This window comes from Ascidiella aspersa, chromosome 6, assembly GCF_963924565.1.
Source record: "Ascidiella aspersa chromosome 6, kaAscAspe10.2, whole genome shotgun sequence".
NCBI classification, from domain to species: Eukaryota; Metazoa; Chordata; class Ascidiacea; order Phlebobranchia; family Ascidiidae; genus Ascidiella; species Ascidiella aspersa.
In genome coordinates, this window is record NC_139452.1 from 26,612,709 (window position 1) to 26,626,255 (window position 13,547).

The window sequence follows — 13,547 nt, forward strand, 5'->3', positions numbered from 1 at the left end:
TATCTTAATAGAGTTGTCATTTCGACAACGACCAGACATTATCTGCGTTTGCACAAAAACTGTTCAAAACCTAATCTAGTAAAGTTTAATTAGGCAGTTGACTATACGAATCTTTATTTTTAATTTTTAATTTTAAAGTTAATATAAGCTTCTGCGCCGCGGCACTTTTTATTAAGGCTAACCGAAAGTTAACTTAGACAACGTCTGGACATTGCTTGTTTTTGAACAAAAAATGCGATTTGTTTTCTGTTTAATATTCTAGTCAAGTTCAATTAAGCGATAGACTTAACGCGAATTTGTTGTCTGTGTAAATTCCAAAGTTTAATTACTGCAGCTGAGTTCTTTACTTCAGTTCAAGCAGGGCACATGCTAATTATAAGCAGGGCTGGGGAGCTGGAGCCCGGAGCCCGGAGCCCGGAGCTAAGCATTTTCTCTGGAGCCGGAGCTGGAGCCGGAGCCGGAGCCGGAGCCATTGTTATTATTTTTGTGGAGCTGGAGCCGGAGCCGGAGCCCTTTTTATTATTTTTGTGGAGCTGGAGCCGGAGCCCTTTTTATTATTTTTGTGGAGCTGGGGCCATTTTTCAATTTGTGGTGCTAAAGCTAAGAAATTATATTTTGTTCCATCTCCAATGTTAGTTAGCCAAAATCAATTTTTAAAACTTGCCATTGAATAAGTGACTAGTGGCACCGGAGCTGGAGCCGGAGTCATTGGGTGTGTGTTTGATGGCTCCGGAGCTGGAGCCGGAGCCAAAGGATATGAGTTTTACTACTCCGGGGCTGGAGCCGGAGCCAAAGGATTGAGTTTTACGACTCCGGAGCTGAAGCCGGAGCCATTTAATAATTGCATGATGGCTCCGGAGCTGGAGCCGGAGCTAATGCTATTTTACGGTGGCTCCCCAGCCCTGATTATAAGTCCGTCATGCCATGTGAAGGGTCGATGTTGATTCAAAATTTGCGTAAAGGGTTAATATTGACTCCAAATTCCGATATTAAAATCCATCTTTACAAGAGGCGAACTCTGGATTTTACAAGTTAGATGAAAAATCGGACAATACAAAATTTATTACTATTTTCCCACTGATTTCCTTGGTTTTTGCAGGTTACATATTTTCCCAAACATAACAAAATAATATATCACCGCAGGACACTTTGTTTTTTAAGGTTGAGAAAATAGTACTACCAATTAATTATCTCCAAAAAATCACATTTCGCCTCACAAAGCTTCGGTTATTTTTAGGTAAAGAAAAGAGTCCTACCAAAACAAATTCTCCCAAACTTACAAAAACTATATTTCTAAGCTGAAATCTTTGATTTATTCCAGGGAGTCGAACCGTTTGACTTTTCCGGTTCAGGTTTGGTTAGGGTTCAAGGATTTTTGCGGAATCCGGTTCAGTTCCGGTTTCGGTTTTGGGCATTTTAAATGTTCCGGTTCAGCTCCGGTTCGACCATCGTCATTTCAAAACCGGTTCATAAAGTTCCGGTTCGAATACAATATTAGTTGAGTTAAATCTAAAAATGGGGGTCAATAAATTTAGAGAATAATCTTTGAATTGTAAGTCACTTAATCTAAGTTACGTGACGTATTAAAAAAAAGAGCAACTCATTATCGAAATATCTGAAAAGTAAAAAATCAACGTTTTACTCTGTAAAATAGAAGTTGTGACGTCATGCTGGGGCGAACCGTTTGTTTTACAGGTTCGGGTTCGGTTAAGGTTCAGGTTCAGGTACTTTCAAATTATTCGGTTCAGTTCCGGTTCGGCTCCTTAAAATCTTACAAAAACCACTGTTCGGAAAAAATAGACCCAAAACCGGTTCATAAAGTTCCGGTTCGGTTCCGGTTCGACTCCCTGATTTATTCCCAGGTTAAGAAAAAAGTTCTGCAGAACAACATAATCTCTAAAAGCTTAAAAAATTTACAGAAAAACACCAAAATAAATATCTGTTAAAAAAAAAATCTCCCATTTCACTACAGGAAGCTTCAGAGTGTTACGTTGAACTCAACGCGTCACCAAACTTCGCTCGCATTTTCGTTCGTGTCGCGATGCAGATGTCGCTTGAGAAGAGCGCAGCGGCTCGTGGGAACGCCGCAAACCTCCTCACCCACTTCCTATCCGCCAAAATGATCCCGGTAGAAGAGTATATCAAAGGGTAAGCTGTCAAAAAATTTTCGGGTTTGTCTTGCGACTCCTAATTTGGGTTGTTTTACTATCCTTATTGTGTGACTTCCTTATTTGTTTGTTTTATTAAATGAACTATTTTAAATGAGGACCACAGTATAGGCTAGGATCGAAACTTTTCTATTCTACAACATTGAACATTTTTTATATGATTGAACAATTTTTCGCAAGTGTAATAAATCGCAATATGGTAAGCTGGTTTGGTTTGTGTGGCGCACTCTATGTGTAAATAAAGGCTGAATAGCGTTGTTTTTTACCAAAGGCGCACATTTTCTGCTTTTTGAATTGCTAAGGTTTTTAACTTAAGAAATCTGCTCGCAACCGTCGATATCCCGTACGCCAAAGCACAGGAAATAATAATAAAAAACGTTTCTGCTACCAACCTCTTTTAAAAGGCTTATTTCTTCTAACAGTAAACTTTAAAAACATCTCGGTATCAGATTGAAACACCCAACATTGTATACCTAACACCTCTCCCTAAACCAGTGATTCCCAAACTGTGTGCCTCGAGAGATTGCCGTGTGCCGCAAAACTTTTGTAAGTTTGAAAAATAAGTTATTTGTATTACCAATAGGTATACAAGCAAGCATTTTAAACTTAAATACGCACAATCTATTTCAAATTAATAATATTGAGACATTTACATATAGTTTGTCGTGTGTTAAGGGCGATTGTAAATGACTCTATTGTTCTGTTAGAAGTGTGCCGCGAAGTATTTATGATATTTTTGTGTGAGCCGAGAAAGTTTGGGAACCACTGCCCTAAACGATTATATTTTTCTCCACTACGTCTCGGTATCAAATTAAAACACCCAGCATTGTTGTATACCTCTCCCTAAAGCCTAAACGCTTATATTTTCCCCACAGCGTCGCGCCAGTAGTGAGCGAGGCCGTAGACCTAGAGCTGGACTTGCCCAAGATCTGGTTGTGCCTCTCCGAGCAGATAGCTCCCGTCCTGGCCGCTCCAAAATCCGGATTCGACCTCTGTCTGCTTCCCAGGATCACAGCCACGCTCATGGAGGAAGATAAGGGTCACGTCTTCGTCGCTGAGATCCTGAAAAAGCTCATCTCTCTCTCGGTAGTGAATTCTAATTTGAAGCAGTAGTTGTATGATCAAGAGGTTTTACAATTCGAGGAATTGGCAGTATGACTTAAGTTAAAGATTTTGTGTGATAAATAAAGTTTAAGTTGAGGATTGAACAAACACTTAAGTTTAATTTTAGATTTTGGCAATATAACTTTAGTTTTAAGTAAAGGAATTTGCATTATAACTTTAATTTAAATAAAAAAATTTGCAATATAACATAAGTTCAAGTGAAGGAATTGCAATATATCAAGTTTAAGTCAAAGATTTTTCAATTTTCGCTTATGTTCAGGTCGAGTATTTTGTAATATCACTTAGATTTGAGCTATGGATTTGCGATACGTCTTAAATTTAACAGTTTGCAATATAGTTTGAGTCATTTGTGATATAAGATTTACTATATTTCAGTATAGTGTGAATTGAATTAAAACTCCTAATTATGTAACTTTAAACTTTATTTATACCCCAAGTCAAGACGTTCCCACAAATAACAAATCAAGTCAAAGTCACTCAATAACAAACAATCGTTTAATTTTGAAAAAAAAATCGATTAATTTTGAAGTTATTTAAGTTTAAGCTTTGTTATGACAGTTTAAAGCGATTTGCGCACATTGCTTATCTATAACAATATAAACCTATGTTATGAAATGCATTTCACTATTTAATCTCAAGTTTGTTATTCCTCAGAACGTGGATAGCGTTTTGCAAAGCTGGGCGGCCAACAAGTTGGACTGGTCGCGTTTCACCGGAATGGATTACAAGAGTTTGGACGATTTCCTTTCTCGACATGTAAGCACGAATTCCAATTACCAGACACTTTTGTGTTTTCAGTAAAACGAATTACCTCTCCATAATACAGCTGTCTATCATTATTACTTTTATTTGCGTCGTCGAGACAAATAGCTGACAAAACATCAACTGTTAAAACTCGCCTTATTCATTTTGTCGTTTTTTTTTTCTTAAGTTATGAAAGTTGTGTCACCTCTTTTAAATCACAAATCACCAACCAATTCTCGTACCCCCTTCTACAATTGCTTAAATAACAAAACCATTGTAATTTTTGGTATGCACGGATCTGTAATGTAGCTTGATAATAAATTGCAAAGCCAAAAAGGTCGAGTACTGATAACAATTGCGTCCCATCTCTTATAAGTGATGCTTGAATTGCTTCTCAGTCACATTAGCTGAAGATGATACAAGTTCGTATCGAAACGTCTTAATCAAGATGATGTCGATCTACTCGACCTTTTTGGCTTTGCAATTTATTATCAAGCTACATTGTAATTTTATTTTTATACAAGTAACTGTGAACGCGATAACACAATACCAAAATGTGAGCTAATTTTACATTTAACTGAGCAGAGAAGTAATTTACAGTAATATATTTTCTGTGTCTGATTCAGCATCCCCGCACCCACTTGGAACAGTTTTCGCACCCAAGGGGTACGAGCACCCCTTGTTAAGAAACCCTGATCTAGAGAATTAGGAGCGATGTTTTCACGCAGGGGTTCTTAAACTGGGGTCCATGGACCCCTTGGGGGTCCGTGAACTGATATTAGGAGGTCCATGAAGGCCTAATTAAAGAACTAGTGTATACTTTAAGTAATTAATTTTAAAAGAAAACACTTTAATTCAAAATTAAACGGTTTTGCACTGAATGTATAGTTAGACTCCATTTAACGTTCACATTTTTCGGACCGAAATAACAGAGTCATGAAGTCTATTTGTATTGTGACGTCAATTTATGACGTCATTTTGGATCATTTCTTGTCTAGCGGGGTCCATGCAAAGCAAAAAAAAATTTGAGGAGTCCGCGGTAAAAAAAGTTTAAGAACCCCTGTTCTAACGTGAATACACTAAATGTCCTTCACAGTCAGTAGAAAAAATGGTGATACAATACTAGTAAACCAATTTTCCCGCAGAACCTCAGCCCCTTCTCCATGAAGGAACCGGATAATGTTGCGATGGCCTCCAACTTTGCTCGTCAGCTCGACCTCGGAAAAAGCTCCGACGAAAATTTCGACTGGTTCGAGTCTAAGTACACCGACGAGCAGCGACGTCAGAGCCCCTTCGTTCGCGCCCTCACCTTGGCTGTGTGCCAGAAAGCAATCGTACAAGGCGAGTTGAAAAAACATGATTTTTTTGTTGTGTGAGTGTGTTTTATTTTCTATCGCCAGGATACGGTTTTTGGATTTTTCGTTCAACTTTCTGTAACCTTTCGCGTTTTTAGGCCGTTTTTCCGCTGTTTTGTCTTTTGCTGGTTGTGTGGTAGAAGGAGATTGTGCAAAAAAAAAAAAACTCGAACTGAGGTTTTAATTTATTTTTCTGTTTTTCAAGTTTTTATTTTTCAGCGCCGTGATACGGTTTTTGCATTTCGTTTTCAACTCTTTGTAACTTTTCAAGTTTTTTAGGCCATTTTTACGCTGTTTTCTTTGCTGGACTCGTGCCAGAAGGCAATCGTGTAAGGAAAGTAGAAAATCGAGCTGATGTTTCAATTTATTTGTTTGCTTTTCAATTTTTTTTTTCAGCGCCATGATATGATTTTTGTATTTCTGGTTCCACTTTCTGTACCTTTTCGCGTTTTTTTAGGCCTTTTTTACGCTGTTTTTTGTTATTTTATCTAGTAGGATAGGGAGTTTATAGCTTTAAAATAGTTATATTTAATGTTAGGAGGCATATGTGTATTATTAGGTTTTGTTGAACGGGCGAACTGTCTCCCTGTCGTAATGGGCATCGTTGGACTTGTTTATACATAAAGTTTAAGAGAACAAGTCATTTGTCCAATTTAAAAGTCATTTGAAAACTGTGCAAGTCGCTACAACATTGCAACACTTACACTAACATCTTATATGTTTTACAGGCGACAAAGGTAACCTCGAGGTGGACAAGAACGTGGTAAAGAACCACATCCTTCTGCTCAAGAAGTACTTGGACGACGAAGACAAGGAGCTGCAAGCCGTATTCGCCCTGCAGAGACTCTGGGTCGACCTCGAGCAACCGCCAAGTGAGTTTAAGGGACATTTTTTGGCATTATTTAACCACTATCTTAACCTCCCAAGCTATTTAGACAAATAGGATAATTAGCCTCTTTTTTTCGGGGTCCTTATTTCTAGGTACACAGAGTCCTTTCTTGAATAGATGTTCTTTGTTTGTTTGTAAGTCTTTAAAGTTATCTTACCTGTTTGTTTTAATGTGTTGACCTTGGCATTATACCATTATGTTTTCGAATGATATTCAAAACGTTCTTTGGAAATCACATATTACATACATTTTTTCATTCTTGGTTAAAAATAGATTTATACAAAAAATAAAATTCCTAGTTTTGTTGCTGCTCTATATTCTATAACTTAAGCGGAAGTTGTTTTGGCTACTTTTTTATTAGGAGTTGGAATTGCATATGATGTTAGACCAGGGTAGTATCGTTACCTTCCGAAACTAGGCCGATATCGCTACCGATCTGATTCCAAATTAAAGTAGGCATTGCTAAAATGGTTTGCGATCGATAGTTTATTTTAAAAGAGTGTTTGTTAGAAAAAAGTGAACATAAAAGTATGGTAGTGACTAAACACCTGAACGCCAAAGCAAGTTTCTCCGAAAAAAACATCTAAAAAAATCCTTTCGGATCGTTTCGATTGCATCTATTTTTTAGATTAGAGCATAATAATGACACTTCATTAGGCAATGTATTCGAATTTTACCGAAATTATCGAATTTTACCGAAATTATCGGGCATCGGGATGTATTTTACTCAAAATATCGGGTTTTAGGATAAAATGCCAAGGATCGGACATCACTGATTAGAAAAATCCACCAAAAAAATACTTAACCATCGTTTTGCTTGTTTTTCGCAGACATTCTCAAGCTCCTGTTCGATTGCCTTTACGACGAGGATATCATTTCGGAACAGACGTTTTTTAAATGGGAAACCGACGACAACCCGGCTGAGTCGGATGGCAAGGGAGTCGCTCTCCTCTCAGTAAACCCCTTCTTTACTTGGCTAAGGGAGACCGACCCTGTAAGTGACGAATAATCCACTTGCTTGTTTTGTTTGTTTTTCGCGACGCCCCCATCCCTTTGCTTTTTCCGTTCGTTTGAAGCTAGCCAATATATATTTTTTCGCGGTAGGGTGGTGAAAAAAAGGGCGAACTGTCTCTCTGTCTATCTCTGCGTGTGTATCCCCCTCTGTGCCCCGCTTTCGCCGCATCGAAACACAGCAAACTACGAATTATATGCATCCGAGTAAACGTACGACAAGTGCTCTTGTTTGTTTGATTTTCGACTGCGCGGACACCTTAGATAAAAATAACAACTACAACGGGTAGCCTGTAAAAAAACTCTACTACTTTTGGCTGTTTTCGTGGGAATTTTTATTTATTATTTATTGTATATTAATTGTGTTGAAAAACTGATTCGCGGGCCCGTTGTTTTTCCTTGCAGTGATCTATACAACGTGTGTAGACGTTTGCTGTCTATATATATATTTGTGCTCGTCGCCAAACGAGTCAAAAAAAACAAGACAATTTGTTCCTAATTGACAAACGACGCTAATCACAAACCTGTGTGCAATTCTTGGCATGTTTCAACGTTTAACGGGGTGGGCTGTACGCTTCGTAATTCAGCGGGTATCGGACAGGGAAAAAGGAAGGCAGCGATCAAAATGTTCGGATCGCAATTTGGGCGTTTACCCGCCAGAAGGGCGTTTGCCGGACTGCTTTTTCGGCGCGCTCGGCAAATGAGAAATCTATAGGCGTGTTTTGGTGTAATATAGCACGCGAGATAATAAAAGTTTAATCCATCCCAACTGCAGCTGGTTCGATGTTTATTCTCAGAGATGCGGGATATAGCTACACAGCAGCAAGGTTATCAACTTTAAGATTTAATAGCAATATTTAATTAACTAGCTAAAGAAATCCGTTACTTAATTATTTTGAATTTTATTGAACAAATTACACTTGTAAACCTATGAAAGCCTGACATTTTCCACTTTCAAGTAAATCACACTTTGTGCTGTTTATATGTCGGACCCTTTTTAAACCAGACCCACCTAAGACACATACCCAAAAATATTTTCCCACCAGTTTTAGGTCATAATTATGTTTGTTGATACGCAGTTGTCAATAATTTAGATTACGAAATGGGCGTCGCGTTGCTCAAACTACGAATAAACAAGAGACAGAGTTGTAACAAGAAATTTTAAAATACGTTTAACCTCAGTTTAATCATTTTCAAAATATATGAACTGTTGCTACCAGGCATGGTAATATAAATCAAAAGCAGCTCCTCTGGTAATTGTAATTGTTAACCAACGTTTCGGCAACCTATGCAAGCGGCCTTCGTCAGGGTGAATGACACTGAACGCTCGTACAATAAACGGAAATGAAAAAAGCAGAAATAAACGCGAGCAACGAAACTATAAGAAAATAATTAGCGATTGCCTCTAGTCCTTGAAGGACTCGCGTTTATTTCTGCTTTTTTGCTTTCCATTTATTGTACGAGCGTTCAGTGTCATTCACTCTGACGAAGGCGGCCTGCATAGGTTGCCGAAACGTTGGTTAACAATTACAATTACCAGAGGAGCTGTTTTTGATTTATTTTTACAAAATAATCTGTCATGTCGACTACAACTATAGCCAAATCAAAATCACTTCATTGCCTTTCATAATACACAAAAAATCGAAAATTTGTAATTACATATTTACGAAAATCACCAATTAAAACACTTTTGAAGTCGCATAATCTGTATGCCTCACTTGATTTTAAGTCGAGTCATTATACAGGTGACTCAACTTAATTCTAAAAAAAGAGATTTTTCCAAAAAGAAATAAATCAAATGAATTTAACCAGTGATAATAACAGTGACTTAATAAAGTTATTACAACACTTGTAAACGAATAAAGCCTTTAAAAATGAAACTAGATGGACAACCTTTCAATCGCATTTCTTCGGAAGGCATTACGTTTTTTGCGTGCAGACAGTTTTAGTGTAAAGTGAATTTTGCGTCAAAAACCTAACAAGAAAAATGCCTCGAGCCAATCACATGATTTTGATTAAGCTAAATCCTTCCTTTGCTAAACATTTTCTGCGTCATTACGCTTTATGCCACACAATGTCGTCCATCTATCTAAGTTTCTTGTTTTCTGTATGTTTTTTTCCGCCTATTGCCGAAGGATTATTAGGTAAGCAGGGTTTGGAATATAGAGTTAAAAACAGCACAGTGATTAGTCTAACTATTCTCCGTTTTTTAGTTTCAAATGCTTTACAGCGACCAGCAAAATTCCGAGCAGAGAGTAATTCTGTAACTCACAATTCTCTTCTACTAACATGGGCTTCTGACCAAAAAGCCGAATCTTACAAAGTAAGACCGACGAAACTTTTTTTTTTACCAATTTAGGTAACCAAATTAAGGTGGTTGTTGAGAAATTCAACCAGGGGTCGGCAACCTTTTTCTAGTTGCGGGCCAAAATAAAATCAAAAAGATCTCTGCGGGCCGCACAAAATGCTAACTAAGAATTGTGTTATTTTAATGTTACAACAACAGTGAATCAGCGGGGCATCGGGTCGTTTTTGCATTTAAATACGTGTTTAATTACCTGGAGGAAGTAGTGTTGGCGCAAAGCTAGAAAAAGCGTTTTTTTTTTAAATTCACACGCAGTCATCCACTCTACGATATACTACTAATGAAAAATGTAATAAAACTACTTTGAGGGAACACGATAACATTTAATGTTAATCTAACTCAGTATTTGTTAACATTTTGAAGTCAAGGCACACGTGGCGAGCGAAGCGAGCGCGATTTTTCTGGGTATCCCGGCATTTCTTTCAAATTTCTTGCAAGTTTTTATTAAATGGCCGAAATGTATTGTTAAAAAAATATGTCCAACGTTTTGAATGGGTTTTCCGTTTTTCCGTGACGCATTTGGCGGCTTTCCACGGCGCAACGGCAATTGTATATTTCAACAGGGGAGGCATGACCACCGTACTATCTGAACTCCACTAAATCGAAACTAAACAAACTGTCATAGCATTTCAAAGTGCATACTGTCAGGTCGCTTATAGATTTATTGTACATTCACCTAATTCAGCATAGTTCGCAAACCCGTCTCGCAAGTAAGGCATGCATCTGTTGACTGTAGTGTTTTATCCAGCAGTAGCGTTACACTATATAGCACAAAAGCGACTGCGATGAGGATTAATTGAGTCGAAATGCCGGCTGGATTTGCCAGAACGGCCACGAAAGGAAATGAGTTTCGAGGTGAAATATTTAACACTTTACCAGGCGAACATGCTATAATTACAAGCACAAACAGACATGCGTCGTTCCTCTACACAATGAAGCGCTGATGTAGGTGAAGACACAGCATGAAAACGTAAACAAACCGGACGCAGAATAATTGTTAAAAAAAGTTAAAATAGTCAAAAATTATGTGAAATGGACTTGTGTCTAGTTTGTCAAAGAGGCGGCGGGCCGGATGAATTTCATCGGCGAGCTGGATCCGGCCCGCGGGCCGTAGGTTGCCGACCCCTGCTATAAACTTTATATTACTTTAGATTTGTCTGGTTGAGAACAGTAACGAAGGCACCTTCAAACAGCTTGAAATAGCGTTACGCCTTGCTGGAAGAAACGAACTGGAACCTAGAACTAAATATCCGCTAAAAAAGGTAATGTATTTAGTGTTATCCGGCGAATAGGTGACAAATTTTTGGGGGGCGTCAAGTTTTGCTTTGCGAAATATTTTTGCGGATTTGTAAAAAGAGAATATTGTTCAGATTCGTTGCATGAATATCAAATCCCATAGAGACGTTTTTAAATTGTTTTTTTAACGTGGTGACTGGATCACTGTCCAGATTATTAAAAATATGGTAAAGCTGCAGTCATTTTTATTGTCACGGCTGTGTCAGTAACATACTGAAAAAAGCTAATGCTCTAAGTTTCTTTAAAGAAATAGGGTACTTACATTACCTAATTTTATCTATATAAAGTTCAACCAATGCAATTCTGATTCTTGGAAAGATAATCGTTTGTATATCATACCCGCCTCTTACAATATTGAAAATCAATAAAGATGTATTCGAAACATTTAACATGATACCTATTTCTGTATCTGTATGGTATTAGATAGTTTCACTACGTCTTTACTACAACCTCCAACCATTATGCTCCAAAATCCTTTTGATGGGTTGTAGGCCTACATAGTTTTAATTCACGTATGCTGCTGTATTTTCGATTTATTATTTGTTTTTAGCGTAATGCAACTTTACTGAAATTTGTATTTCAAATGTAATAAAATGAATGGCGCTTTGAGCAGAAATACCGTTTAAACCCAATGAAAATAAAACCTGTTTTGTGTTTAGCGAATATCGCCTCAAAACCGAGTTGGACCAGATATCATTGTTAAGAAGGAAGACATTTTGTTATCTCAAGTACGTATAGAATTTAGGTTTATCATAAGTTTTGTGTAATGTGCCGTATTATACCCTGTTTGCTATCGTAAACAATTTTTTTGTTAATTCTTTACAACAGGTAGGGGACAGACTTGGACAATTAGATAATTCTAGTATTCTAAATCATTAAATTAGAGCGAAATGCGGCTAATTCTAATTCTAATCTAATTTGTGAATTGCTTAAATGGTCCAATTCTAATTCTAATCTAATTCGGATTTTACCAAAAATGCTACTTTGTCCAACGGCATTTTTAGTCTCTCAGCTTAAACACAGAATTTAAATTATAATTTTCTGGTTGGAACGACTTGTATGTAATTTTTACAGGCTACAAAGCATTAAAAGTCATACAAATTAGCACACACATATTTACCATTCACGTTCTTAAAAGGATAAATTGCGATTAAATTAAATTGTTTGTCAATAATTAAATGTGATTCTAGTTCAAATTCTAGTTGAAACTTTATATTTTAGAAATTCGGTAATTCCAATTCTAATCTAATTTGAGAAAACTCAAAACGATCTAATTCTAATTCTAATCTAATTTAGAAAAACTAAAATGCTCTAATTTTAATTCTAATTTAATTTTCAAAAGCTAAAATAAATCTGGTTGCCCAAGTCTGGTAGGGGAGGTGCGGGACTCATGGAACGGATTTGTATTTTCGATAATATCTTTCGAATTAAAACTAAAAAAACTAGCGGTTATTTTCTTTGGAAAGCTTCTAGCTATGGGTACCTACATGGAAGAAATGATTGAAATCTGACATATTCTTCTAAGTTTTTTTTTTCAAATATGGAAAACGTGACTTTTTGTTCCATCGGTCCCACCCCACAGGACCTATGAAACACCCCATGGACCTATGGAACAGAGTACGACTGCATCTAAAAACACTGCGCTAAGTATTCCTGAAGTGAATAACTATACTCAGTTAATGGTGTAGAAACAATACAACGAGAAACGGTATTTTCAGCAATAAAATAAAAACACATGGAAACAAGCATGAAATGCTAAAATGATTTGCAACCCAGGTTTATGATATCAATTGTTTTTCTTTTTAAGAGAACATATCTGCAAATACAATAATAGTCTAATGTGCGATTTTGAGTCCTAAGTCCGACTCTTTCTCTAGACTCGGAGCCTGTATTCCGCCAATTTACGTAACTAAATACGGTGGATATGCAGCACTCCACACACAGGGATGTCATATAATTCATCCACAGACAATAAATGGTTCGAAAATATCCACCATATGCTATTTCGCTATTACAAACTGCAATTGACGGTAATATCAGTTTTTGTACTGCGCATACGCACGTCAGACACGGGTCTCTGATAGTTTTACGTGGTCTTACTCGAGTCCGACTCCTTCGAGTCCGACTTCGCAGACCTGGCCATCAGTGAACAACCCCTTATTTAGATGTTCTTGTCTTAAAAATTGGCATACTAATATCCTTAAAATCTAAGAATATGATCACAAAATCATCGAGAGACCAATGAAACAGACTGTTCCAAAGGTCCTCTAATCGCCATTTTTAATAAAAACACTTATGGTTAGTCAGTACTCTAAACCAAAATAATCAAACTAACTTTTAACATGTACATAGATACCTCCTCTCTCCACAAAAAAGTATTCACTGCCTTACGGTTACCTAAAGACTATCAAAACACCTTACGAATATCAAGCTGAAATTACATTTTCAGCTGGTCCCGCACCTCCCCTAGGCTTTGTTAAAAGAGAATACATATCCACCATACAAAATAGACGTTTTCGGCATTGCTATAGCTAAGTTATAACGTTTGTTTGCAGGACAGTACTATTGTTGTAATCACAAAACAAGCGTTTTGC

The 13,547-nt window shown here is 37.2% G+C and overlaps 1 protein-coding gene across 1 annotated transcript in view; it reads left to right on the forward strand.

Annotated features, from left to right (window-relative positions):
- LOC146141042 (eukaryotic translation initiation factor 4 gamma 3-like) overlaps positions 1 to 8,017 on the forward strand; it is a 37,609-nt gene extending 29,592 nt beyond the window's left edge. Inside the window, exons 17-22 of the mRNA XM_083392790.1 lie at positions 1,973 to 2,148; positions 3,044 to 3,254; positions 3,948 to 4,049; positions 5,183 to 5,378; positions 6,121 to 6,264; positions 7,112 to 8,017. Coding sequence (XP_083248916.1) covers positions 1,973 to 2,148; positions 3,044 to 3,254; positions 3,948 to 4,049; positions 5,183 to 5,378; positions 6,121 to 6,264; positions 7,112 to 7,290 — 1,008 coding nt within the window. The 3' untranslated portion in view covers positions 7,291 to 8,017. The remainder of the gene's footprint in view (positions 1 to 1,972; positions 2,149 to 3,043; positions 3,255 to 3,947; positions 4,050 to 5,182; positions 5,379 to 6,120; positions 6,265 to 7,111) is intronic.
- The last annotated feature ends 5,530 nt before the right edge of the window (positions 8,018 to 13,547 follow it).